Below are 21,118 nucleotides of genomic sequence, written 5' to 3'. Positions count from 1 at the left end.
GGCTCATCAAGGGCCAACGCAGATAGACCACATCACCCCGGTCCTCGTCAACCTTCACTGGCTCCCACTGCACGCACGGGTCACCTTCAAGTCTTGCTGCATCGTCTATAAGGCAGTCGCCCTCAGGTCACCCAGGTACCTCGTGGAGAAACGCTGCATTTCCAGCGGACAGCGCACCAGCAGAAGCCAGGACACGTGCAGACTTGAAATCCACTGCAGCAAAAAGAAAGGACCAGAAAACAAGCCTTCTCTGCCTGCACCCCAAGACTAAGAAACTCCTCCCCGTTGGCATCAGTCTCGCCCCCACACTCCTACAATCCAGAAAAGCCACCTCTTCAATTAATCTCTCTGCCTCAACACCTCGTCCATCAGGTCGCACCTCGCGCCAGCTGACCGGCTAGACAGGCCCGCTCAGCTGCTCCCTGCCACCTGGTACCGCTGTAGATCTGTGCAGTTACCTCTGAAAAGCGCTCCGTTGCTTCTCGAAGCCAGGTCTGCGTTCAATGCGATGCTATGATATGGCATTTATAACGCGCCTAGACACAAGTGTTTCAAGGCGCGACGAGGCCAGGCACATGGAGATCACGCAAGTGCAGCGGCAATAATAAGTGTGATCAGGTATTGGAGGTCCCTGCGGTGCAGCGCCTAGCATTGTTCATGCTGCTTCACAGCACTATGCAGCACTATGAGAGTCCTCCACGAGTCAGGGTAGGGAAACCGGTCTCTCCACTCTCTAGAAAGCAATAGGCCAGATTAGTAACAACTTCATCGCGCCTTGAAACACTTGTGCGTAGGCGCCTTATAAATGCCAGATCCTAACTAAATGTGGGGCCCCGTGGGGCCCCCGTGACTGCAGACTGGAGATGCACAGTATGGAGACGTGCACCCATCACATGGCCCCTTTAAGCGAGAGTCCAAAACCTGGAGCCTTCCGCATGAGCACTGCGCACTTCCAAAGCGGCCCCTGCCCGTGCACTTTAGGCTGCACAGCAGCACCTCCGGGGCCACACCAGAAAAGAGCCCCCGCCCAAAAGCCAAGCATGGCAGGTCCCAGCCAGGAGGCCTTGGAAGGTTCGCGACGCAGGGAGTATGCAACGACTGGGGCTATGGAGTGTGGCATATGTCGCTGCAAAACGTGCGAATGCGGGGAGCAGAGAGCTACATGCAGCGTGAAACAATGACTACAAGCAAAGGATTGTGTTGCGCATTTTCTCTCACGGTGCACGTCTCGATCGTTCCAGGTGAGACCGAGGAGACGTGTGTTGCCTCACGTTACACGTTGTAAATCTACAGGCATGCTCTTTGCTCACCATGCTCATACATGTTGCACGGTTGGTTTCTTGTGTGATTTGTGCAGGTGTCAAGTGAGCTCAGCGGTGTTATCCCATCACTAGCCCGACACGTGACCACCCCTAGCAGTTTTTTTCATCCCATTTCTAGCACTGGCCCCATCACCAACCCACGCACCATGAGGGGTCTGTTACCAACCCTGCAACCATGAGAGCACAATGCCAGGCCTAGTGACAACGCAGGCACCATCGCCAACCCTGGGGGCACAATGCCAGGCCTGGTAACCACGCGGGCACCATCACCAACCCTGGGGGCACAATGCCAGGCCTGGTAACCACGCGGGCACCATCACCAACCCTGGGGGCACAATGCCAGGCCTAGTAACCACGCGGGCGCCATCGCCAACCCTGGGGGCACAATGCCAGGCCTAGTGACAACGCAGGCGCCATCGCCAACCCTGGGGTCACAATGACAGGCCTAGTGACAACGCAGGCGCCATCGCCAACCCTGGGGGCACAATGCCAAGCCTAGGAACCACGCGGGCCCCATCACCAACCCACGCACCATGAGGGGTCTGTTACCAACCCTGCAACCATGAGAGCACAATGCCAGGGCTAGTGACAACGCAGGCACCATCGCCAAACCTGTGGGCACAATGCCAGGCCTGGTAACCACGCGGGCACCATCGCCAACTCTGGGGGCACAATGCCAGGCCTGGTAACAACGCGGGCGCCACCGCCAAACCTGGGGGCACAATGCCAAGCCTAGTAACCACGCGGGCACCATCGCCAACCCTGGGGGCACAATGCCAAGCCTAGTAACCACACGGGCACCATCGGCAGCGCTGGGGGCACAATGCCAGGCCTAGTGACAACGCAGGCACCATGAGAGCACAATGCCAGGCCTAGTGACAACGCAGGCACCATCGCCAACCCTGGGGGCACAATGCCAGGCCTGGTAACCACGCGGACTCCATCACCACCCCTGGGGGCACAAAGCCAGGCCTAGTAACCACGCGGGCACCATCGCCAACCCTGGGGGCACAATGCCAAGCCTAGTAACCACGCGGGCACCATCACCAACCCTGGGGGCACAATGCCAGGCCTGGTAACCACGCGGGCACCATCACCAACCCTGGGGGCACAATGCCAAGCCTAGTAACCACGTGGGCACCATTGCCAACCCTGGGGGTACAATGCCAGGCCTGGTAACCACGCGGGCACCATCACCAACCCTGGGACCACTGGGGGTGGGGGGTCTGAAGCGCATGACGGTGGTACTTCGGGAAAGTTACGTCTGGACCCCTGCCCTGGAACTTGCCACACTCCATAGGGGGGACGGGGGCCTCAGAGCAGGAGTGAGGTACTTTGGCAGAGTGATGCCTGGGTCCCTGCATTGGAATAGCGGGGCGATGGGGGGGGCTGGGGTCTGCAACCCGCGAGGGAGGTACTTTGGCAGAGTCATCTCCGAGTCCGTCGAGGTGCTACCGCGGAAAAGCACTGGGGTGCCCCAGCAGGGACCTACGTGGACCGCGGGGCTGAAGGTCGAGGTTGGGGTGCAGTGTCCGAGCTGGGTGCATTGGAGGTGCATGGGAGGAGCTTTGTGTGGAAAAGCAGAGGTCAAACGTATATACCGTGCGGCAGAACTCCTGCAGGAGCCCCGCTCCAGCTCACGCTATCCGGGGTGCCCCTGGCCTGGGGGACCGCTCTGCCCGGAGCTCGGGCAGCTGGGGGCGAGGCGAGCTCTCAAACAATGGAGTCCGGGCGCTTCGTCCTCATCTTCCGGAGCGAAACCCGACCCCCCTGCGCCCTCCCCCATGCGGCATCTGTCGCCATGGAGACGGACTGGTCCTCTGGCCCCGCCCCAAGCATCCTCACCGAGGCCTAGGCCAAGAGCCCCCCTGCACCGCACTCCATGGAAAGGACAGTCTTCACAACACCCGCCCCATCGCGCCTACTCTACTGGCATCCCCCCCACCGAGGGGACGGAGCCGCCCTGCAGCATCCGGACCCTTCGGGGCACCCGGTACCCCGGGCATCCTCCCCCTTCACAGCACCCGCGTTCTTCAGCACATCCTGCATCTGTGCCCTTAGAGAGGAGGCTGGCACTCTTGGGCTGTTCATCGCTGCATCACATCCTGTATCCATCACCATGGAGACGGGATAGTGGTCCATCACATCCTGCGCTCGTCACCATGGAGGGGGGGTGGGGGGGGGGGTGAATCATCACATCCTGCATCTGTCACCGTGGTGATGGGCCAGTGTTCCATCACATCCTGCATCTGTCACCATGGTGATGGGCCAGTGTTCCATCACATCCTGCATCTGTCACCATGGTGATAGGCCCAGTGTTCCAAGACACCTTACATCTGTCACCATGGTGATGGGCCAGTGTTCCATCACATCCTGCATCTGTCACCATGCTGATAGGCCCAGTGTTCCAAGACACCTTACATCTGTCACCATGGTGATGGGCCAGTGTTCCATCACATCCTGCATCTGTCACCATGGTGATGGGCCAGTGTTCCATCACACCCTGCATCTGTCACCATGGAGATAGGGCCAGTGTTCCATCACACCCTGCATCTGTCACCATGGTGATAGGGCCAGTGTTCCATCACATCCTGCATTTGTCACCATGGAGATAGGGCCAGTGTTCCATCACACCTTGCATCTGTCACCATGGAGATAGGGCCAGTGGTCCATCACACCTTGCATCTGTCACCATGGTGATGGGCCAGTGGTCCATCACACCTTACATCTGTCACCATGGAGATAGGGCCAGTGGTCCATCACACCTTACATCTGTCACCATGGAGATAGGGCCAGTGTTCCCAGTGTTCCATCACACCTTGCATCTGTCACCATGGAGATAGGGCCAGTGTTCCATCACACCTTGCACCCGTCACCATGGTGATAGGGCCAGTGTTCCATCACATCCTGCATTTGTCACCATGGAGATAGGGCCAGTGTTCCATCACATCCTGCATTTGTCACCATGGAGATAGGGCCAGTGTTCCATCACATCCTGCATTTGTCACCATGGAGATAGGCCAGTGTTCCCAGTGTTCCATCACACCTTGCATCTGTCACCATGGAGATAGGGCCAGTGTTCCATCACACCTTGCATCCGTCACCATGGTGATAGGGCCAGTGTTCTTTCACATCCTGCATTTGTCACCATGGAGATAGGGCCAGTGTTCCATCACACCTTGCATCCGTCACCATGGAGATAGGGTCACTGTTCCATCACACCTTGCATCTGTCACCATGGAGATAGGGCCAGTGTTCCATCACACCTTGCATCTGTCACCATGGAGATAGGGCCAGTGTTCCATCACATCCTTCATTTGTCACCATGGAGATAGGCCAGTGTTCCCAGTGTTCCATCACACCTTGCATCTGTCACCATGAAGATAGGGCCAGTGGTCTATCACACCTTGCATCTGTCACCATGGAGATAGGGCCAGTGTTCCATCACACCTTGCATCTGTCACCATGGCGACGGGCCAGTGCTCCATCACACCTTGCATCTGTCACCATGGTGATAGGCCAGTGCTACATCACAACGTACATCTGTCACCAGGGAGATAGGGCTAGTGTTCCATCATATCCTTGCATCTGTCACCATGGTGATGGGCCAGTGTTCCATCACATCCTTGCATCTGTCACCATGGAGATAGGGCCAGTGCTCCATCACACCTTGCATCTGTCACCATGGTGATAGGCCAGTGCTACATCACACCGTACATCTGTCACCATGGCAATGGGCTAGTTGCGGGAAGAGAGACCATCGGGGCTGCTCCCTGTACTCTATTCCACTTTCTCAGTAAGAGGGTCATCGACCACTCGGGGACAAAGATGTACTTGCTCTGCCCCTCCAGGTTTAGCTTCACGTAACTCGGGACGAGGGCTTGTACCATGTCGCTCTTCATGGAAAGGAATGGCCAGGCTTGGCTCTCCACTTGCACAGAGATCGCAGGCTTTCTGAAGATGCTGAGAGATGGGCCTAGCTGGAAGGAGAACCTCTGCGAGGGCCTACAATACGCACGAGCGCTGCCTCACTCGACCTGCGATGTTCCCCGGGGGGTGGGGAGGGTCTCTTTCCAACCAGCAAACATTCCTTTCCAGCAGGACGTAAAGTAGAGGCGGGCCTCTTGCTCCTAGCAAGGGAGGATAGCTCAGGGGCAACGCGCTGGCCTTCGAAGCAAGACGATGCGGAGCAACACAGGTTCGATCCCTGCTGGGTATTAATTTATCACTAGAGCATTTTTTACACATCCTTCCTTTATTGACTTTGCATGTTTTTCAGGCAAAACCAAGTTCATGTGAGTCATTCCCTGGCTAGACTGGCATTTTGGTGCAGTCAGTCTAGCCATTGCTTACTGTGGCATGACATTTATTACTCGGCATCTTTAAAAATGCAAGCATGATAAGTAGTGTTACCTGGCTAGACTGATGTGTTGCTGTAGCGGCCTGTATATTCTTCACTGTAGCGTGACCTTTTATTAACTGAGCATCTATGATGAAGCAAGCATGATAAGTGTTCTTATGGGTCTAGACTGGCTTACATTGGAACCAGTTTGGACAGGTTTTCCGATTGTGACACATGACTTTTAATGGCCAAACCACCAGGAGTATGTACTTACATGGGAGTACTAGCATATATTGGTAGAACCAGTTTTGTGCCCAATGCCAGTAATGATACTATGAAAAAAATCTCAACGCAAACACGAGTGTGGTCTTATATGGGAATACTGGTGGAGGCAGCATGGAAATGTATGAGCACAGCTGTTCTTGCTGATAGATCTTATCCATCAGCAGAGATTATTGGATACCAAGGCTGGAGCCTCATCACTCCATCAGGGTGATTATTGGAGGACGAGGATCGAGCCTCATCACTCCATCAGGGTGATTACTGGAGAACGAGCCTCGATCCTCATCACTCCATCAGCGGCGATTATTGGATACTGAGGCACGAGTCTCATCACTGCGTCCTCTCGGGTTGGGTGTGTAGTCGTGGGTTAGGCTTCCTCATGTTCTGTGTGGACTTGTCCCAGTAGGGCTGCTTTCAGAGGGTCTTTGCTGTGATGGGCCGTGGGTAACCAGCATGAAAATGTTTTTTATACTGGCATATATTGAAGGGACCGGCACGACAATGCAGTGCAGAGGCACTGCTGTGGGGGGGGGCCCGAGGGGACTATAGCCCTGGGTGTTTTGGTTGTAGCCCTGAATAGAAGCTCAGGGGCTACAACAAAAAGTCTATAGCTAGCCCCTAATCCCGCCAGTCCCGACATTAGCTTAGCCCCTAATCTTTTCCAGACCTAGCAACACCCCTGACGCAGTGGGAACTGTGCTTCTGTGAGTTACCCTACAAACCAGATTGCACAATGTCTGGTCTTTTACCCACATGGTCACAGAAAGGGAGAAAGGGTGCTTTATAATGCACCATGTTAACCCATTATTATCCAAAACATTTTCTCAGGGGGTAAGAACCCATTTGTGTTAGTTCGGTCCCCCACGCCATGCTCGGCCGCAGTCACATACTTGGGGCACATATTAATGCCCTCCAATAAAACAACTCACCAAGCACCGCGGGTGGCGGGCATATTGGGGGACCGGGCACAGCCCCACGTTTCTACGCGAGGCGACACATTTAAGCTGCTTTCACTTGGGTCAGTGCACGCCCATGCAGGGGCATTGCCACATGGGTCGCTCTGGGCTACGCCACCGATTGGGCTCTGCTCTGTAACGGTTTATTGCAAAGCCACCCTCAACCCGGGGAGTTCCTTCCCTCCCCACTCAAGGCGTTATGCAACAAACTGTTTATCCTATTATTTCCTTCAGCCCTATCTCAGACCCATATCATGCCCCTTGGATCCCTCTCCCTGAGCTACCAATGAGCCAAGAACCAGGCCGGTGTACGGCAATAGAAATCCCACTGAACTACACGCGCCACCTTCTTTGTGGCTCACCGTTAATTTCTTGCTACACAAATCAATTAAGCAAATTAGTTTTTTTTAAACTCAAATCACAAGGTTTTACGGTCTACAAATTTCACTTTGAGAAATAATTAAACTGATCAATAACCTAAACACTTATGAATGTAGTGCTGTGCAATTTTGATTTTCCTGCGGGCTTAAAAGGCTAGCAGTAGGATTTCAAGATTGGTAAAAATACATATGGGAATTATGGTTTCACCCACACTTCTGATTGTGATTGTGATTTAGCGGTTTGTTTTTCAGACACCTCCCCACCCCCACTTGTTCTGTGTTGGGGGAGTCTGACAAAAGTTGGAACGATTTACGCAATTTTGGATTTCAAACCACCATCCACTGAAAGGCAGGTGGGAGGGAAGCTGGATGGTCAAAAATTGGGATGATCTAATAATTTAGGATTTTAAGCCCCACCGCCCCACTTCATGTTAGGGGAAAGTTGGACAAAAAGATCGGACTTATTTAAGAACAAAGAAACTCCTCTTCCTTAAAGAAGTCAGAGTCAACTGGACAAAAAGGATTACCCAATTAAATTATAGGCTATAGTTTTCAGCACACACTGGGAAGTGAGCTTTGTTAATTTCACCCGTAGTGTTCTGGCAAAGGGAATTAACTAAATTAATATTATTAGTTAAATAGGTTAGGGATCTACACAGTTTCGTCCTCCTGGCTCCTGGCAAGGATTTAAGGCAAGCAGACTCCTGCACTGTTTGGTCTCCCAGGGCTCAGTTCTACTTAAAGAGGAAGCCTCCATTTAAAGTTCGGGACAGCCAGCTGCATGTCATGACCACCTGAAAAGATAAGCCAGGGGTCTGGTCACTCGACTCACAAGGATGGCCTCCCGCTCTGCACTATAGGGCCCAGTCAGCGTTTAGGCCTTCCTAGCAATAAAGCTCCACCCAGATGCACTCTCAGCAATCTCCCCTGGTATTTCCTTGGGGTATACGGATTTGACCGCGGCAGAATTGTTTGCGGTGGAATGGGCCGTAGTCAATTTTGCTGCAAATATATTTTTGCAGTGGCCAAATCCAGCAAAACTTTGAGCCTCCCCACCCCCCCATATACATCCACCACTGTCCACTTCCTTCTGCCCCTGCAGTGTCAGTTCCATCCCTCTCGGATCCGACAGTGCAGGGTCCGCTTTTCTTTTTTCTCCTGTACCCCACCTTCAGTCCTCAGGATACAGGGGACATCCCTGCTATCCCCCAGGCAATCACGCTGAACATGGGGAGCGAGGGACAACCCAGCAACTCTCGCTCCCCATGTTCAGTGTTGATTGGCAAATGTGTTCAAAATTAAAATCGATGGTACTGGCCACATTCGGCCAGATTTACCATGTGATTAAGATTGTAAATTGCAGCAGCTCGGTCCGTTCCTCCTAGTGCAGTCCCCCTTGTATAGTGACACCACAACTTTTACAATCTTGGGGGGGGGGGGGGGGGGGGGGGAGTACCCTGCAGGAGGTCACACAAATAGGATTAGACACTTACCCTTCTCCCTCTCTCTCTCTCTCCTCCCAAACCCAGCCTCCCAGTCAGATTGGTTTAGGGATCTGAAGCAAACATATGGCAGCTTAATTTACAAGCTCCATTTGTTCGCATGTCAATGTTTTGCCAAAATATAGTTATGTGGCAAAACTTCATAATTTGATTAATGACCTTTTATAAACTATATATTGGCCTTTTCAGTTAATAATGGGGAATTAATAAGGACAGCCAGGTCCGCATAATTTTGCACTGCCATGTGGCAATTTTCTGCTGTTTCCATAAAAAACATAAGTTATGAACATGTAGTTTATCACCCATATTCCTAGTTTTATCCTTCAGCAGTTCGCCAGCTCTTACATTTGGGACATTTTCAGATCAGCCAGGATCCCAATATAAAATGTATGCACCTACGAGTTAGGGAACTGTAATGGCCAGTTATATCTCTAAATTTGCCTGGAAATTACCTAACAAAATGGTACATAAATGAAGAAAATAATCGGACATGGTTCGTGGGAAAAAAGCCTAAATGATAACAGGCCTTTTGAATGAATAGTAAGTCTTCATGTGGGGCAAATGGCAACTCTCCTGCCTTCAGGCCATTAGGGGTGTCACGGTATTAGTTTTATGACGGTACAATAACCTTCTTGCCAAATGACGGTATATCATGGTTATCGCGGTATAGCAGGTGGAGTTAACTAATCTTAACAAATATTTTCTAAAAGGTCATAAATTGTCAGATTTATCATCACAAACAAAACCAGGCACCCAGGGCCAGAATTGGGCTTTTCAACATACTTTCCACTGAAATGCCACCCCTAGCTTCCACCAAACACAAACACACGTGTGGAGAGGAGGGGGTGGGGTGGAGCCCTGCTGCAACTGGCAAAGCAAACTGAATAGCTTTTCTTAAGTGGTCATTTTGGCTTTTAGCTCCCCCACTGGCTACTGGTGAAGATGAACATGTTGCCATCTTGATAACCTGCATGCCACAGATCAATGGAGGCCGATGGTAGTATACGCTTGTGCGCATACACACACACACACACACACACACACACGCACACGCACACGCACTCTCTCTTTACATTAAGGCCTTCAGTTTACTTGCGGGCCAAAAGGTGTTCAGTAATCACGGACATGTTACCCTTTGGTATGGCAGCAGGGAATACCCACAGAGATGAGTAAATTTCGTAGGGTGACTTATTATATGTAAATTCAATGATAGAACCAGGGAAATCCCCCATTGTCATATGTTTAGAAAACATTATCCATTATAAATATATAAACCCCAAAGCCGCCAACCCAAAGTCCCGGGAGGATAGCTCAGCGGCAACGTGCGTGCCTTGGAAGCAAGACGACACGAAGCAACACAGGTTCGATCCCCGGGTCCGCGCTTAGAAACCTCTGGGTGTTTAAGCGCGTTATAAATATGCAACTAAGACAAACACAATTTCTTTAACAGCACCTCGATGCCCGCGGGCTGTGTGAGCGCTTTAAAAGAAAAATGTAAATTAAAAAAAAAAAAAGTAAACCCTTTTCCTTCTTGGCACTGTATTTATTCTTCCTATTGCTAACATACTGATTTTGTGTAAGGCACGTGTGGTTTATGGAATGGCATTAAAAACTGCTCCAACTGAAACTACTTGGCAGACGGCACATCCAACAGTGCAAGACCAAGACTGCGCAGCACTTGCTTACTGCAGCCTTTCCAAATCAGATTGAAAAGCACACTTAACGGTATGAACGGTATACCGGTATAAACAATGTGACGGTTATTATTGTTCAATTAAGTGGTTCACGGTATCTTTAACGGTATACCGTAATACCGTTACATCCCTACAGGCCATATGGTCTCACTGGGCTCACCTGTAACCAGACTTCTGTTCTTGATCAGTCTCTTTGAAGTGGGTTACCTGTTTGAAGTTGGAGTTTCAGGCTGCCTTGATTGAATTGACTTCACACCTCCCCTCTTCACACCTGCTGTCTACATTGTGGTCATGCTTCTGCCACGCGAAATGGTCCTGCAGGCACAGCTGGTCTAAAGAACACTTGGTTTTCCACAACTTCCAGAGCAAGCAGCATTTTATTGCAGTTGTAAACACTAAGATGCCAGTCTTCCAGTGTTGAAGTTCCGTGTAACATGTGTCCAACAGCCAGCAAAAGGGGCGGGTGAAAAACATGAAGGTGTCTCACCAGCTAGTGCCTGGGTATCTGTCATCCAGGTGGCCAGGACAAGGCCATCGCTATTGGATCCAGTTCCTGGGGGTGGGCCACTGTGGGAGGATCCCCTGGATGGGGGGGGGTGTCTTCGGGGAGTCCAATGGGACACTGAAGGGTGAGACGCGGTATCCCCTTCCTTGTGATACCTTTTCCTTGTCCAGCCCAGTGGGATATTTAGAAATTCCATCCCCTCCCTTTTCCAACACAAATACTTTCTCACACTGTGAGTGACAACGGACTAAGACAAGAGCCGGTTACCTGACATGTCCCAACACAAGGGTCAGGCAGAGTTGGGCAATTACCGACAACTACACACACCTGATGCCCTTTCCTTTCTCCATAGGGATCAAAGGCGGAGCACAAGAGCACACTCCGAGCAAGGCCCAACACACGAGGAAGCAGCTATTCCAGGACAACAGTTCAAAGCAGAGGAGAAAGACAGCAAGACCAGAGAGGACATGAAGGAGGGAGATGCCCTTGTCCTTTTCAACCCAGACCCGCAAAGCCTCCAACAAAAGAAACATAAGACCGGGAATTGCAGCTGCCAGATTGATTGACAGATGTCAGCGGTACATGGAACCCGTGCACACTGATAGCCAAGGCAGGGAGGCACGGTTACCATCATGGTACCGTCCTTAACTCCAGCGGCAAAAGAAAGAAACGCCAACTAGTTCAGCACAGACGGTGAATCAGTAGAACTTGATAGTGGACCGGACTGTGCTAAACTCAAGGTTGCAGTGACAACATATAGAAGATAAAAAGACAGGTCTTTTTCTGAACAAACTTGGTACCAGAGATAGAGCGGTCTGCCGCCACGTGGGCGCTCGGTCTCAGGTCTCTAGCAGATACCCCCTGAAATGAGAGTGCCTGTAAACACGGGTGTTAGGCACATCTGAAGGTCGTGTGCCATCACTTCCCATGATGTCACTTGGAGCGCGGTCAAATAACATCACTTCATGTGATGTCATCAGAGGTCAAGGGTCATGTGATGTCACTTTTACTACCATGGCATTTTGGTGAAACGGTGCCTCTTCTCCCAGCCCCATCACACATCACCTCCCGCTCCCAGCTCTCCTCACACATCACTTCGCACTCCAAGCCCACGTCACGCATCACCTCCCATTCCCAGGCCCATCACACATGACCTCCTGCTCCCAGCTCACATCTCGCATCGCCTCCCATTCCCAGCCCATGCCACCCATCGCCTCCCGCTCCTAGCCCATGTCAAGCATTGCCTCCCAGCCCATGTCACGCATCGCCTTGCACTCCCAGCCTGCATCGCCTCCCGTCCCCAGCTCATGCCACGCATCCCCGCCCACTCCCAGCCCACGTCATGCAACGCCTCCTACTCCCAGCAACCCTATAGCCAGTGACACCATGAGTGAGGCTTTTATGCAGATCATACCCTGAGAAGGAAATCACTCGGAAGGGCTCAACATTTTGAAAGGTTTAGGGACTGATAATTCTGAGAGGATAGGCGATACAAGATTAAATGAGATGCCCAGGATCACACATTGCTTAAAGAGTGGAGCTGGGATTTGTGCCAACTCTGCAATTTCTGCATTTGAACAATTTCTTTTCCAGCTCTTACCATGTACTAAAACAATCTCATTTCATAAAACTGACTTGCAAAGTACATAAATCACATTTCCAAACCTGACCATTTTTTAAACCAAAATATTGCAGAAGGGCGTTACACAAAATGGTAATGATTCTAGCATCATTCTCTCCATCATCAAGGGAAGTATATAAGTACCAGCATGCCAATCAGTGTGATTTAACAGATTGAATCTAGGAATGTCGTTTGTACTTTTAAGCTTTAAATACTTCCAAAACAATGGCTTGTGAAATTGTCATTCATAAACGTGCAGAAAAAACCTTTACTTTTATACAAAAAGGCCTACAACATATGGTCCGCTCTCTTCTGTCTACCACCCCTTCCACTCAAATGGCCTATAAACAATGCCACCAGCATGCGAGAAGGCAAACCTCACAGAAGACAGCACATTAATGCACAAGATATTACATGATTTGACCAGGATCACTGTATTGTCTGCTGGCAAAGCCACGATACAAGCATGAACACTTTGGTTGATTTTGGATACTTATTTACCTCTTGGACTATGAGTTTATGTTCATCTTTGGAGGCGATTGCCTAGGTTTTAAAACACCCCATCTGAACAAACCAATTTCTAGACCTTCACCATACGGATGATATGTTAGTGTTTATAGCATTCCCTCTCTGGTGCAGGTGCATTGCTGATGATAGCACCTCTTATGCTGCAAAACCAAGTACATATGCAGGCAGGTTTATAAACTCCAGACATAGGAAAGGTACAGCCAGCCTTGCTGGAGTGTGATATTCTAATCTTTCATATGAACACATGCCTGGTTGTTTGCTTGTTTATTTGATAGAGCGCAAAACCAAACCCGCAGGTAGCCGGGCGCAAACATTACAAGGATACTTGAGAACTTAGTTACAGTGACATACAAAATAGACAGTAGAACAGTTCAGCAACGTTTCAGTCAAATATGCTAATACAATTAAAGCCAGGTGTCGGCATCATAGGAGCTACGTCACAATCAACCACAGTTGGAGGTCCCGGTAGGATCCCATGAAGTTCCTAAATGCTAGCAGTGGAGGTCAGAGATTCCTATGGGGGTCAGGTCAACAGTGGGCATAGTCGGGAAGTGGCGCTCACGACGAGTGGTTCAAGTAAAGAGGGTGAACACTAGATCGTGTCCATGAGAGAACCTTGCGCTTGAAGCTTGGGTAAGGTTGGTGCTTTCTAAGTTCTAAGGGGAGATTGTTCCAGGTTTGGGCAGCCAGGCCTGGAAAGCTAGCGCCGCCAGCTGTACTCTTTTTGTATCTAGGCACTAGCAGGGTGAAGGCGTTAGACCTTCTTGTGGGGCGGGTTGAGATTCTCTTGTTTATTCTATTTGCTAGATAGGGAGGAGCTATATTGTTGAGGCATTTGGATGTGAGCGAGAAAGTTTTGAGGGGGATTCTGTCTTTAATTTTTAGCCAGTGGATGTTCCTTCTGGAAGTAGAGACATGGGCTCTGTTAGGAATGTTTAAGGCTACTCTAAGAGCGTTAGTTTGGAGTGTTTGGAGTTTGTTAAGGATATACTCGTTAGATCCTGCATATAGGGCATTACAGTAGTCCAATCTGGATATGATAAGTGCATTAGCTAAGGTAATACAGCTGGCGTCTGTTAGGAATGGTCTACATGCTCGGATCAGTTTACAAGTATAGCCTGTGCAGGAAGCTAAGGAGTTAATTTGTTTCTTAAAAGTGAGTGCCGAGTCCAGATAGACCCCAAGGGTTTTGACTGCAGGCATCACTTTGATGACATTGTTGTTAATGTTAAACGAGGCATAGTTTGGGTCAAGATTTGTAATCTCTGTGCCGAGGATCAGAATCTCTGTTTTGTCGTCATTCAGGCAGAGGCCGTGGGATGCCATCCATGCCTGAATGAGGGGATATATCGTGTTTACCAAAGCTGAGTCTTCCAAGAAGTTGCCCGAAAGGGGAATGAGGATCTGAGTGTCATCTGCGTAGTTAGTGTAGATGACACCCAGTCTATCCAACTTGTCAAACAAGGGTTTGGTAAAGATGTTATACATAGTAGGAGACACACATGATCCCTGGGGAACACCGCAGGAGACTTGTGTGGGATCAGCAGCTGCTAAGGGGGAAAAGACTCTCATTGTCCGGTTAGCAAAGAAGGATTGTACCCAGGTTATGGCATTGCTTGAAAAATGGACAGCGGAGCCGAGGTGATTGCATAAGACTGCGTGATCTACCAAGTCAAAGGCTGCCGAAAGGTCAAGGAGGAGTAGCATAGCTGATTTTCCGTTATCCTTCAACTTGTCAATTTGAGTCGTAAGATCAATCAGGGCTGTTTCAGTGCCGTGAAGGGGGCGGAAGCCAGATTGTCGTGAGCCTAGGAGGTTATTAGTTTCAAGGTAATCCTGGATTTGCAGGTAGGCTACCCTGTTGATATTTTGAGTAGGAATGGGATGGTAGTGATGGGTCTGTAATTAGTCGGGGTGGAAGGGTCGAGAGTTTGTTTTTTTAGCAGAGGTAGGACCCAAGACTGTTTAAGGTTATTGGGCACTAAGGAGGTGTTAATCAGTTTGGAGATGAAGGGAGCTAGGTCTCTCGTTGCATCTTTTATAATTTGAGCAGGGCAATTATCTCCTTTGCAATCAGAAGGCTTTAGGGAGAGTATCATTTTTTCTGTTTCTGGTATGGTTATTAGTTTGAAGCTAAAGGGATAAGAAGTGTTAATGGACTGGTTTAGGGAGGGTTGGACCTTGGCATTAGGCTCCGCTGGCAATAGCGAGGCAGCTTTTTTGATTGCAATTTTAGTTTGAAGAGAGCCGATTTTGCAAGGCATTGTGTATATCAGTGCACCAAAGCTTATTTTTGGGTATGTTATCAGTTTGCGGTCGGTATAGGTGATTCCATTTCGCGGAGGATGGAGAATAATTCCTCGGTATCTGATTTGGCTGTAGCTATTCTGTCGTCGTAAGGGTTCTTTTTTGTACTAATAATTTCCTTTTTGTACTGTTTGACATGGGTGGCTAATTTAATTTACCTCTGCAATGAGTGCTTAACACACTGAGCTAACTTCTGAACCATTGGGGCACTCAATTTATCAATTTGGATTTCAACTTTGGCTATTGCACGTGATCACCATAATTCCCACAGGAAGGAAAGAATGCTACAGGAGTTGTGCCGGAAGGAACTCACAGACTATGCTTACCACAGTGAACACAGACAGCAATACATGAATTGATAGAGGCAGAATAATGTACTTGTCAAAACAGACAGGCAACAGGTTTAGCGCCTCAGCAGCGCCCCATAAAATACCCTGTGCTGTTTAAGACCAGTGAACAATGGAATCTTACTTTAGCTCAGGCAACCTTGTGGGGGCCCCCTCCAAGGTGGGGGCCCTGAGCAAGTGCCCCTTTTGCCCTCCCATAAAGTCTCTGGCAGTATTTAAACATTTGGATGTTCGATGGGCCCGCACCCCTCTTCAGATGGGCCCCCACGAGTATACAAAACTGCCGTCCTGCCCATGAAAAGCAGGGTCTCGGGGTGTTGCGCACCCCCTCCCCCAGTAAGGATCAGTACCTTTATACCCTGTTACTCATCGCACCCCCTCAACAACCCCCCAGGAAATGAGGTCATCCCAAAGCAGCACGCAACCGCAAGAAACGAGCCGCATGGATGGGGGGGGGGAAGGGGGCGGGGGCTTCTCCAGCGCACCAGTCCTGGGGTCATTCTACGGATACCGCGTTTCGTGGAGAGCTTGGGTTACAAAGCCCCCGAGAAAAGGCTGAGCACCGCCCCCACCCCCCTTCAGCCAGAGTTATCCAAGAAGGAAAGAATGACATGATTGCACGCCAGGCCTTGGCCGAGAGGGGTTCCTTTACCCATTCCCTGCATGGCCTCTCTGCTGAGAGTAGCAGTACGGTAAAGCCACTCCCTTTTGGGGCCCAGTCTTACAGCCACATGTGGGGTTTGGGGTGTGCAGTCTCCTAACCTTCACTGGAGTGTGTTGGATGGACGTTTGGAACCCCAAAATACACATTACTGATGACACCCAACGAGGCCGAACAGGTCTGCAGTCGCTTGTGGTCCCGTGCAGAAGGGATGAGACATGTATCAATGTGCGGATGGGATTTAAACCCCCCCCCACCCCCCCCCCCCCGACCGTCCGGGAAGCACAGAGCTGTAGATGGGGGACGCACCCTCCCCAGGGGTCACAAGTCAGGATGTGAGGGTAGCACTGGAGCAGACAAGTGGGGGCCTGGTGGGCAGCTCCGGCGGGGGAGAATCGGGGCTGGGTGGCGGGGGTGGTCGGACCTGATGCGCCCCTGCTGCTGTGCTGGCCTCCGGCTGCTTTGGTGGATGACATGGGTGCTCGTGAACACGAGGCGTGCGTGGAGGGGGTGATGTGCCCCCGAGAGACCCATGGCTTGGACCCCTATTCCAGAACTCTGGGCAGGCGTGAGAGGCCTGTGGAGGAGAAGGGCCACCAGGCGACTGGGGTCTTCACTGTAGCACAAAGCCTCACCCCCCCCCCAACCCTGACTGGACCCCAGTCCTGGGGTGTCGGGGACAGAGATGGAAGCGGGCACGATGCCGCTCTCCGTGCCAGTGCAATCAGCCGTCGGGCCCATATTCTGTTGGCTGAGGAGCATGGTAAGGCGGGGGTGGGGGAGACCCCTCTTCCCGTTGAGCCATTTACAGCCGCTGGCGCCCCGTTTATGTCAGCGCCCTGTCTGGGACAGACATAAGGCGCTATCCTCAAGCTCACTCGAGGCACTACCCCCGCAGCGATCAGCGTTAGCCATTAACATGCCGACATTGCTGCAGGCACAGCTGTGTGTGTAGGTAATGTGTGGGTGGGGGAGGGGTGGCATTGCTAAAGGGGTATGAATGGTGGGCGATTGGAAAGGGGGGTGGTATGAAGCTGCAAGCTGTGGGGGGACAATGTCTGAAAGGAATGGGGGCGTTAAGATGCCTTTTCTTCAGTCTTTGTACAGATGTAAAACAGAGCAGTGGGCTGGAGTGGAAGAGAGGCGAGACCCGGATGTGGGGGGGGCGGAGTGGGGGCACCAGGGTGTGGGACCGGTGGGGGTGCGCAGCAGGGAACACGTTCCAGTACTTGTTTTTCTGCGCTTCGAGCCCAGGTCGCTGTGCAGGAAATGTTCATGTGTATTTTGGGGGTTTGGGGGGGATGGGGCGCCCATGTGTGCACTTCACCGACACCATTATAAGGAATGACCTATGTTCCACGTGTTCCCGACTGATCTTCCCCGAGAGGCCACGAGGCTCCTCTGAGGGGTGGGGGAGGGGGGAAACTTAGCTCCTAGAAGCTTATCAATACACGAGGACATTCCACGGCAAGGCAGGCCCCAGGGGCCCAGCCCCCCCGTTCCCCCCCCCATCGCCGGCAGCGCTGACGTCACAGCGAACATGATTCAGCGAGGGCCGCATTCCTCACAAATCTCTTCCCGGCCACCTCCACCCGCCCCCCCCCCCCCCCAACTAGGGCCTGCGAGGTGAGATCACACACTGGATCGAGGCCAAACCCCTCAGCCGCTCCCCATCCGTGATCCAGCCCGGGCCGTGCGCCAGGACCGTGCAACAGCACGGGGAGGCAGCCACCTCCCAGCCCTAGCCAACGGCAGAACATTTCCCCGCCCTCCCCGGAACAAGACAGGAGGCACCCCCAAGAGAACCCCCCAGGAAACGCAGGAACAATCCAGCCAACTCCAGAAGACCCCCCAAGCAAGCCAGCCAACTAACATAACCCCCTGGGAAACAGGAAAAACAGGAACAAGCCAGCCTGAGCCAACTCCTAAAGAACCCCCCCCTTCCAGGAAACAGAAACAAGCCAGCCAACTCCAGAACCCCCCCCCAGGAAACAAGAACACGCCAGCCAACTCCAGAACCCCCCCCCCAGCAAACAAGAACAAGCCAGCCAACTCCAGAACCCCCCCAGGAAAAACACAAGCCAGCCAATGCCAAAATACCCCCCCTTACAAACAACCAAGACCCCAGCCCCCCAATGAACAAGCCAGCCAACTCCAGAACCCCCCCCCCAGGAAACAAGAACAAGCCAGCCAACTCCAGAACCCCCCCCCCAGGAAAAACACAAGCCAGCCAATGCCAAAATACCCCCCCGCAAACAACAAAGACCCCAGCCCCCCCCAAGGAACAAGCCAGCAAACTCCAGAAGAACCCCCCCCCCCCCAGGATGGACCCCTGCCCCCCCACCAAGAACAAGCTGGCCAAACTTTCCCGAAATATCAGCAGAGGTATTCGCCTTGTTGCTAACACAGCAAGAAAGCGAGTTCACCCATGGATCCCTGTCCCCCCGGACATCCACAAATCAATTCTCGCAAGGATCACCAGCAGAACACTACAGAAACCTTCTATATCTATCACTAGCAACAGGGACCGTACCGAGGATCTTCAAATCAGAATATATCAAGCCACTTCTACAAAACACGAGTGGCGACGTAGAAGACATCTCCAACTACAGACCGATCTCAAACATCCCCTTACCCGGAAAAGCTCCTACGTATACCAACGAACCCAAGAACACGTAGAAAAACACCACCTGCTAGACCAAGCTCAAGTCAGCTTCAAAGCCACAAGAGGAACTGAAACAGCTCTACTATCCATCTGGGACGACCTAAAAACAAACACAGACTGAAACACAGACTCAAACACAACCTCAACCCTCATCCTGCTCGACCTCTCCGCAGCCTTCAACACAGTTAGCCATGACAACCTAACCAAAAGACTAGAAGACATAGGCATAACGGACATGGCACTACTAAATCATTCCTTGCAGACAGAACAGAAACCGTATGGATTAAACACTTCAAATCCACTCCATGAGTCAACGACTGTGGAGTGCCACAAGGATCCTCACTATCACCACTGTACTTCAACATCTACCAGACCAAAGTTATCAGAATCTTCAAAAAATACATTACATGCTACAACTACGCAGACGATACTCAACAAGTTGAAGACACCCAAGCCGATCGCGCAACCCTAATCTAGTCTCTAAAAGAAGTCTTCAACTGGGTGAATGCCAACAACCTGAAAATCAACCCAGGAAAGACAGAAATCATGATCATATCCAAAGACCAAGAGAACAAAACCGCCATCCCGTGGCCAACGGAAATGGGAACCTCGATGCCTCTGGGCTGCAAGTGCGCTATACAAATGCAAATAAATAACCACACCAGCATCTAAGCTAGTAAAAAATCTGGGAGTCCCGATGGACAACTCCCTAACCTTAGAACCACAAATAAATGCAACAGTGAAGAAATGCTTTTTCCTCCTCCACACGGAAAGAATCCTACCGTTTCTCTCCTTTACGCACACAACACTCACAATCGTCGCCCACATCATGTCAAGAATCGACTATGCAAACAGCCTCTATCTCGGGATACCTGAATACCTCCTGAAGAAACTTCAATGGATCCAAAATACAGCAGCCAGACTACTCCTCAAACTATCCAGAAGAGACCACATCACTCCTGCCATGAAAACACTACACTGGCTCCCAGTCAAACATCGCATTACCTTCAAAACAATGTACATAACACACAGGGCAATCAGCGGACAAGGAGCAGAATTCCTACAAAAGAAAATAACAATCTACAAGCCAACGAGACTCCTCAGGTCAAGCAACGAAACCCGCCTGGAACTAAAACCATACCTTAAGAAAAAACGTGGACGCACCATCTTCTACTCTTAGCCGCAGAAACCTGGAACAACATCCCAAAAGAAATAAAACACCAAAGATCACCTACAATTCAAGAAATTACAAAAAACCTGGCTCTTCAACACCACAGACTAATACTGAAAAGCGAAACAACAGAAAGGAAAGAATAGATTAATTTAAGAGGACACTGACAACCTCCAGAACCGACCAAGAAACTCCCACCACAACTAGACAGGCAACGCCAAATCAAATAGAACACAAGCGACACTCATTAAGACAGAATCAACATCCCAGCCAATTCCAGCCAACACCATCGCTTGCCCCATAAGTGCAACCAGGTACCACACTGTTAGAGAGTTATCTGAATGTTAGCAATCACCACACTCGAACTGAGTTGTGGACAATAGCAGGTAGACTGGCCATATGAGGGTAAAAGGAAGCCAGGTAAGGTTATGAAGGTAGCCAATGGAAGTCGAGGACAGATGAGAAAGGGACTGAATACCGGACAAGCCCAGATCAGGACAAAGGCACAGAACTGTCCCCACACCCCTTCTGGTAAGAGTACGCAAACCCATCACCTCACTTCAATACAGAAATGCCGACTAACCAATCCACTAACAGCTTCCCCCTCTGCATACACCTCTCAAACTCCAAACCAAACAACCACAAACCTACAGCACCACAAACCGCACAAATGTCACTACATTGCAACAAACAAAAAAAAAAAAAAAACACACAGACTCACACAACAGTACACGACGACTACCGGCCGCAAACACCCCAGGCCCAGCCAACGGGCCCACCGGGCGGAGGCTGCCAACAGCACATCACTACTCTCTTGCACTTGCCCAGCTTCCTA

At 50.9% G+C, this 21,118-nt stretch overlaps 1 protein-coding gene across 3 annotated transcripts in view; it reads right to left on the bottom strand.

Annotated features, from left to right (window-relative positions):
* Positions 1-21,118, bottom strand: part of ZYX (zyxin) — a 129,352-nt gene that overhangs the window by 80,031 nt on the left and 28,203 nt on the right. Inside the window, exon 1 of one of the 3 annotated variants that reach the window (XM_069650312.1) lies at positions 2,924-3,369. The exons of 1 other annotated variant lie outside the window; for it this stretch is intronic. Coding sequence is in view for 1 of the 2 variants with exons in the window: in XM_069650310.1 (XP_069506411.1) it covers positions 85-102 (18 nt within the window). In the remaining variant the exon portion in view is untranslated. Of the gene's footprint in view, positions 1-84; positions 118-2,923; positions 3,370-21,118 lie in introns of those variants that run through there. One more of the 3 variants, XM_069650310.1, reaches the window with a different exon arrangement.

The sequence above is a fragment of the Ambystoma mexicanum genome, chromosome 3p (genome assembly GCF_040938575.1).
Source record: "Ambystoma mexicanum isolate Mex_15411 chromosome 3p, UKY_AmexF1_1, whole genome shotgun sequence".
NCBI classification, from domain to species: domain Eukaryota; kingdom Metazoa; phylum Chordata; class Amphibia; order Caudata; family Ambystomatidae; genus Ambystoma; species Ambystoma mexicanum.
Note: the sequence above shows the minus strand (reverse complement) of the source record. Positions and strands in the feature narration are given on the sequence as shown.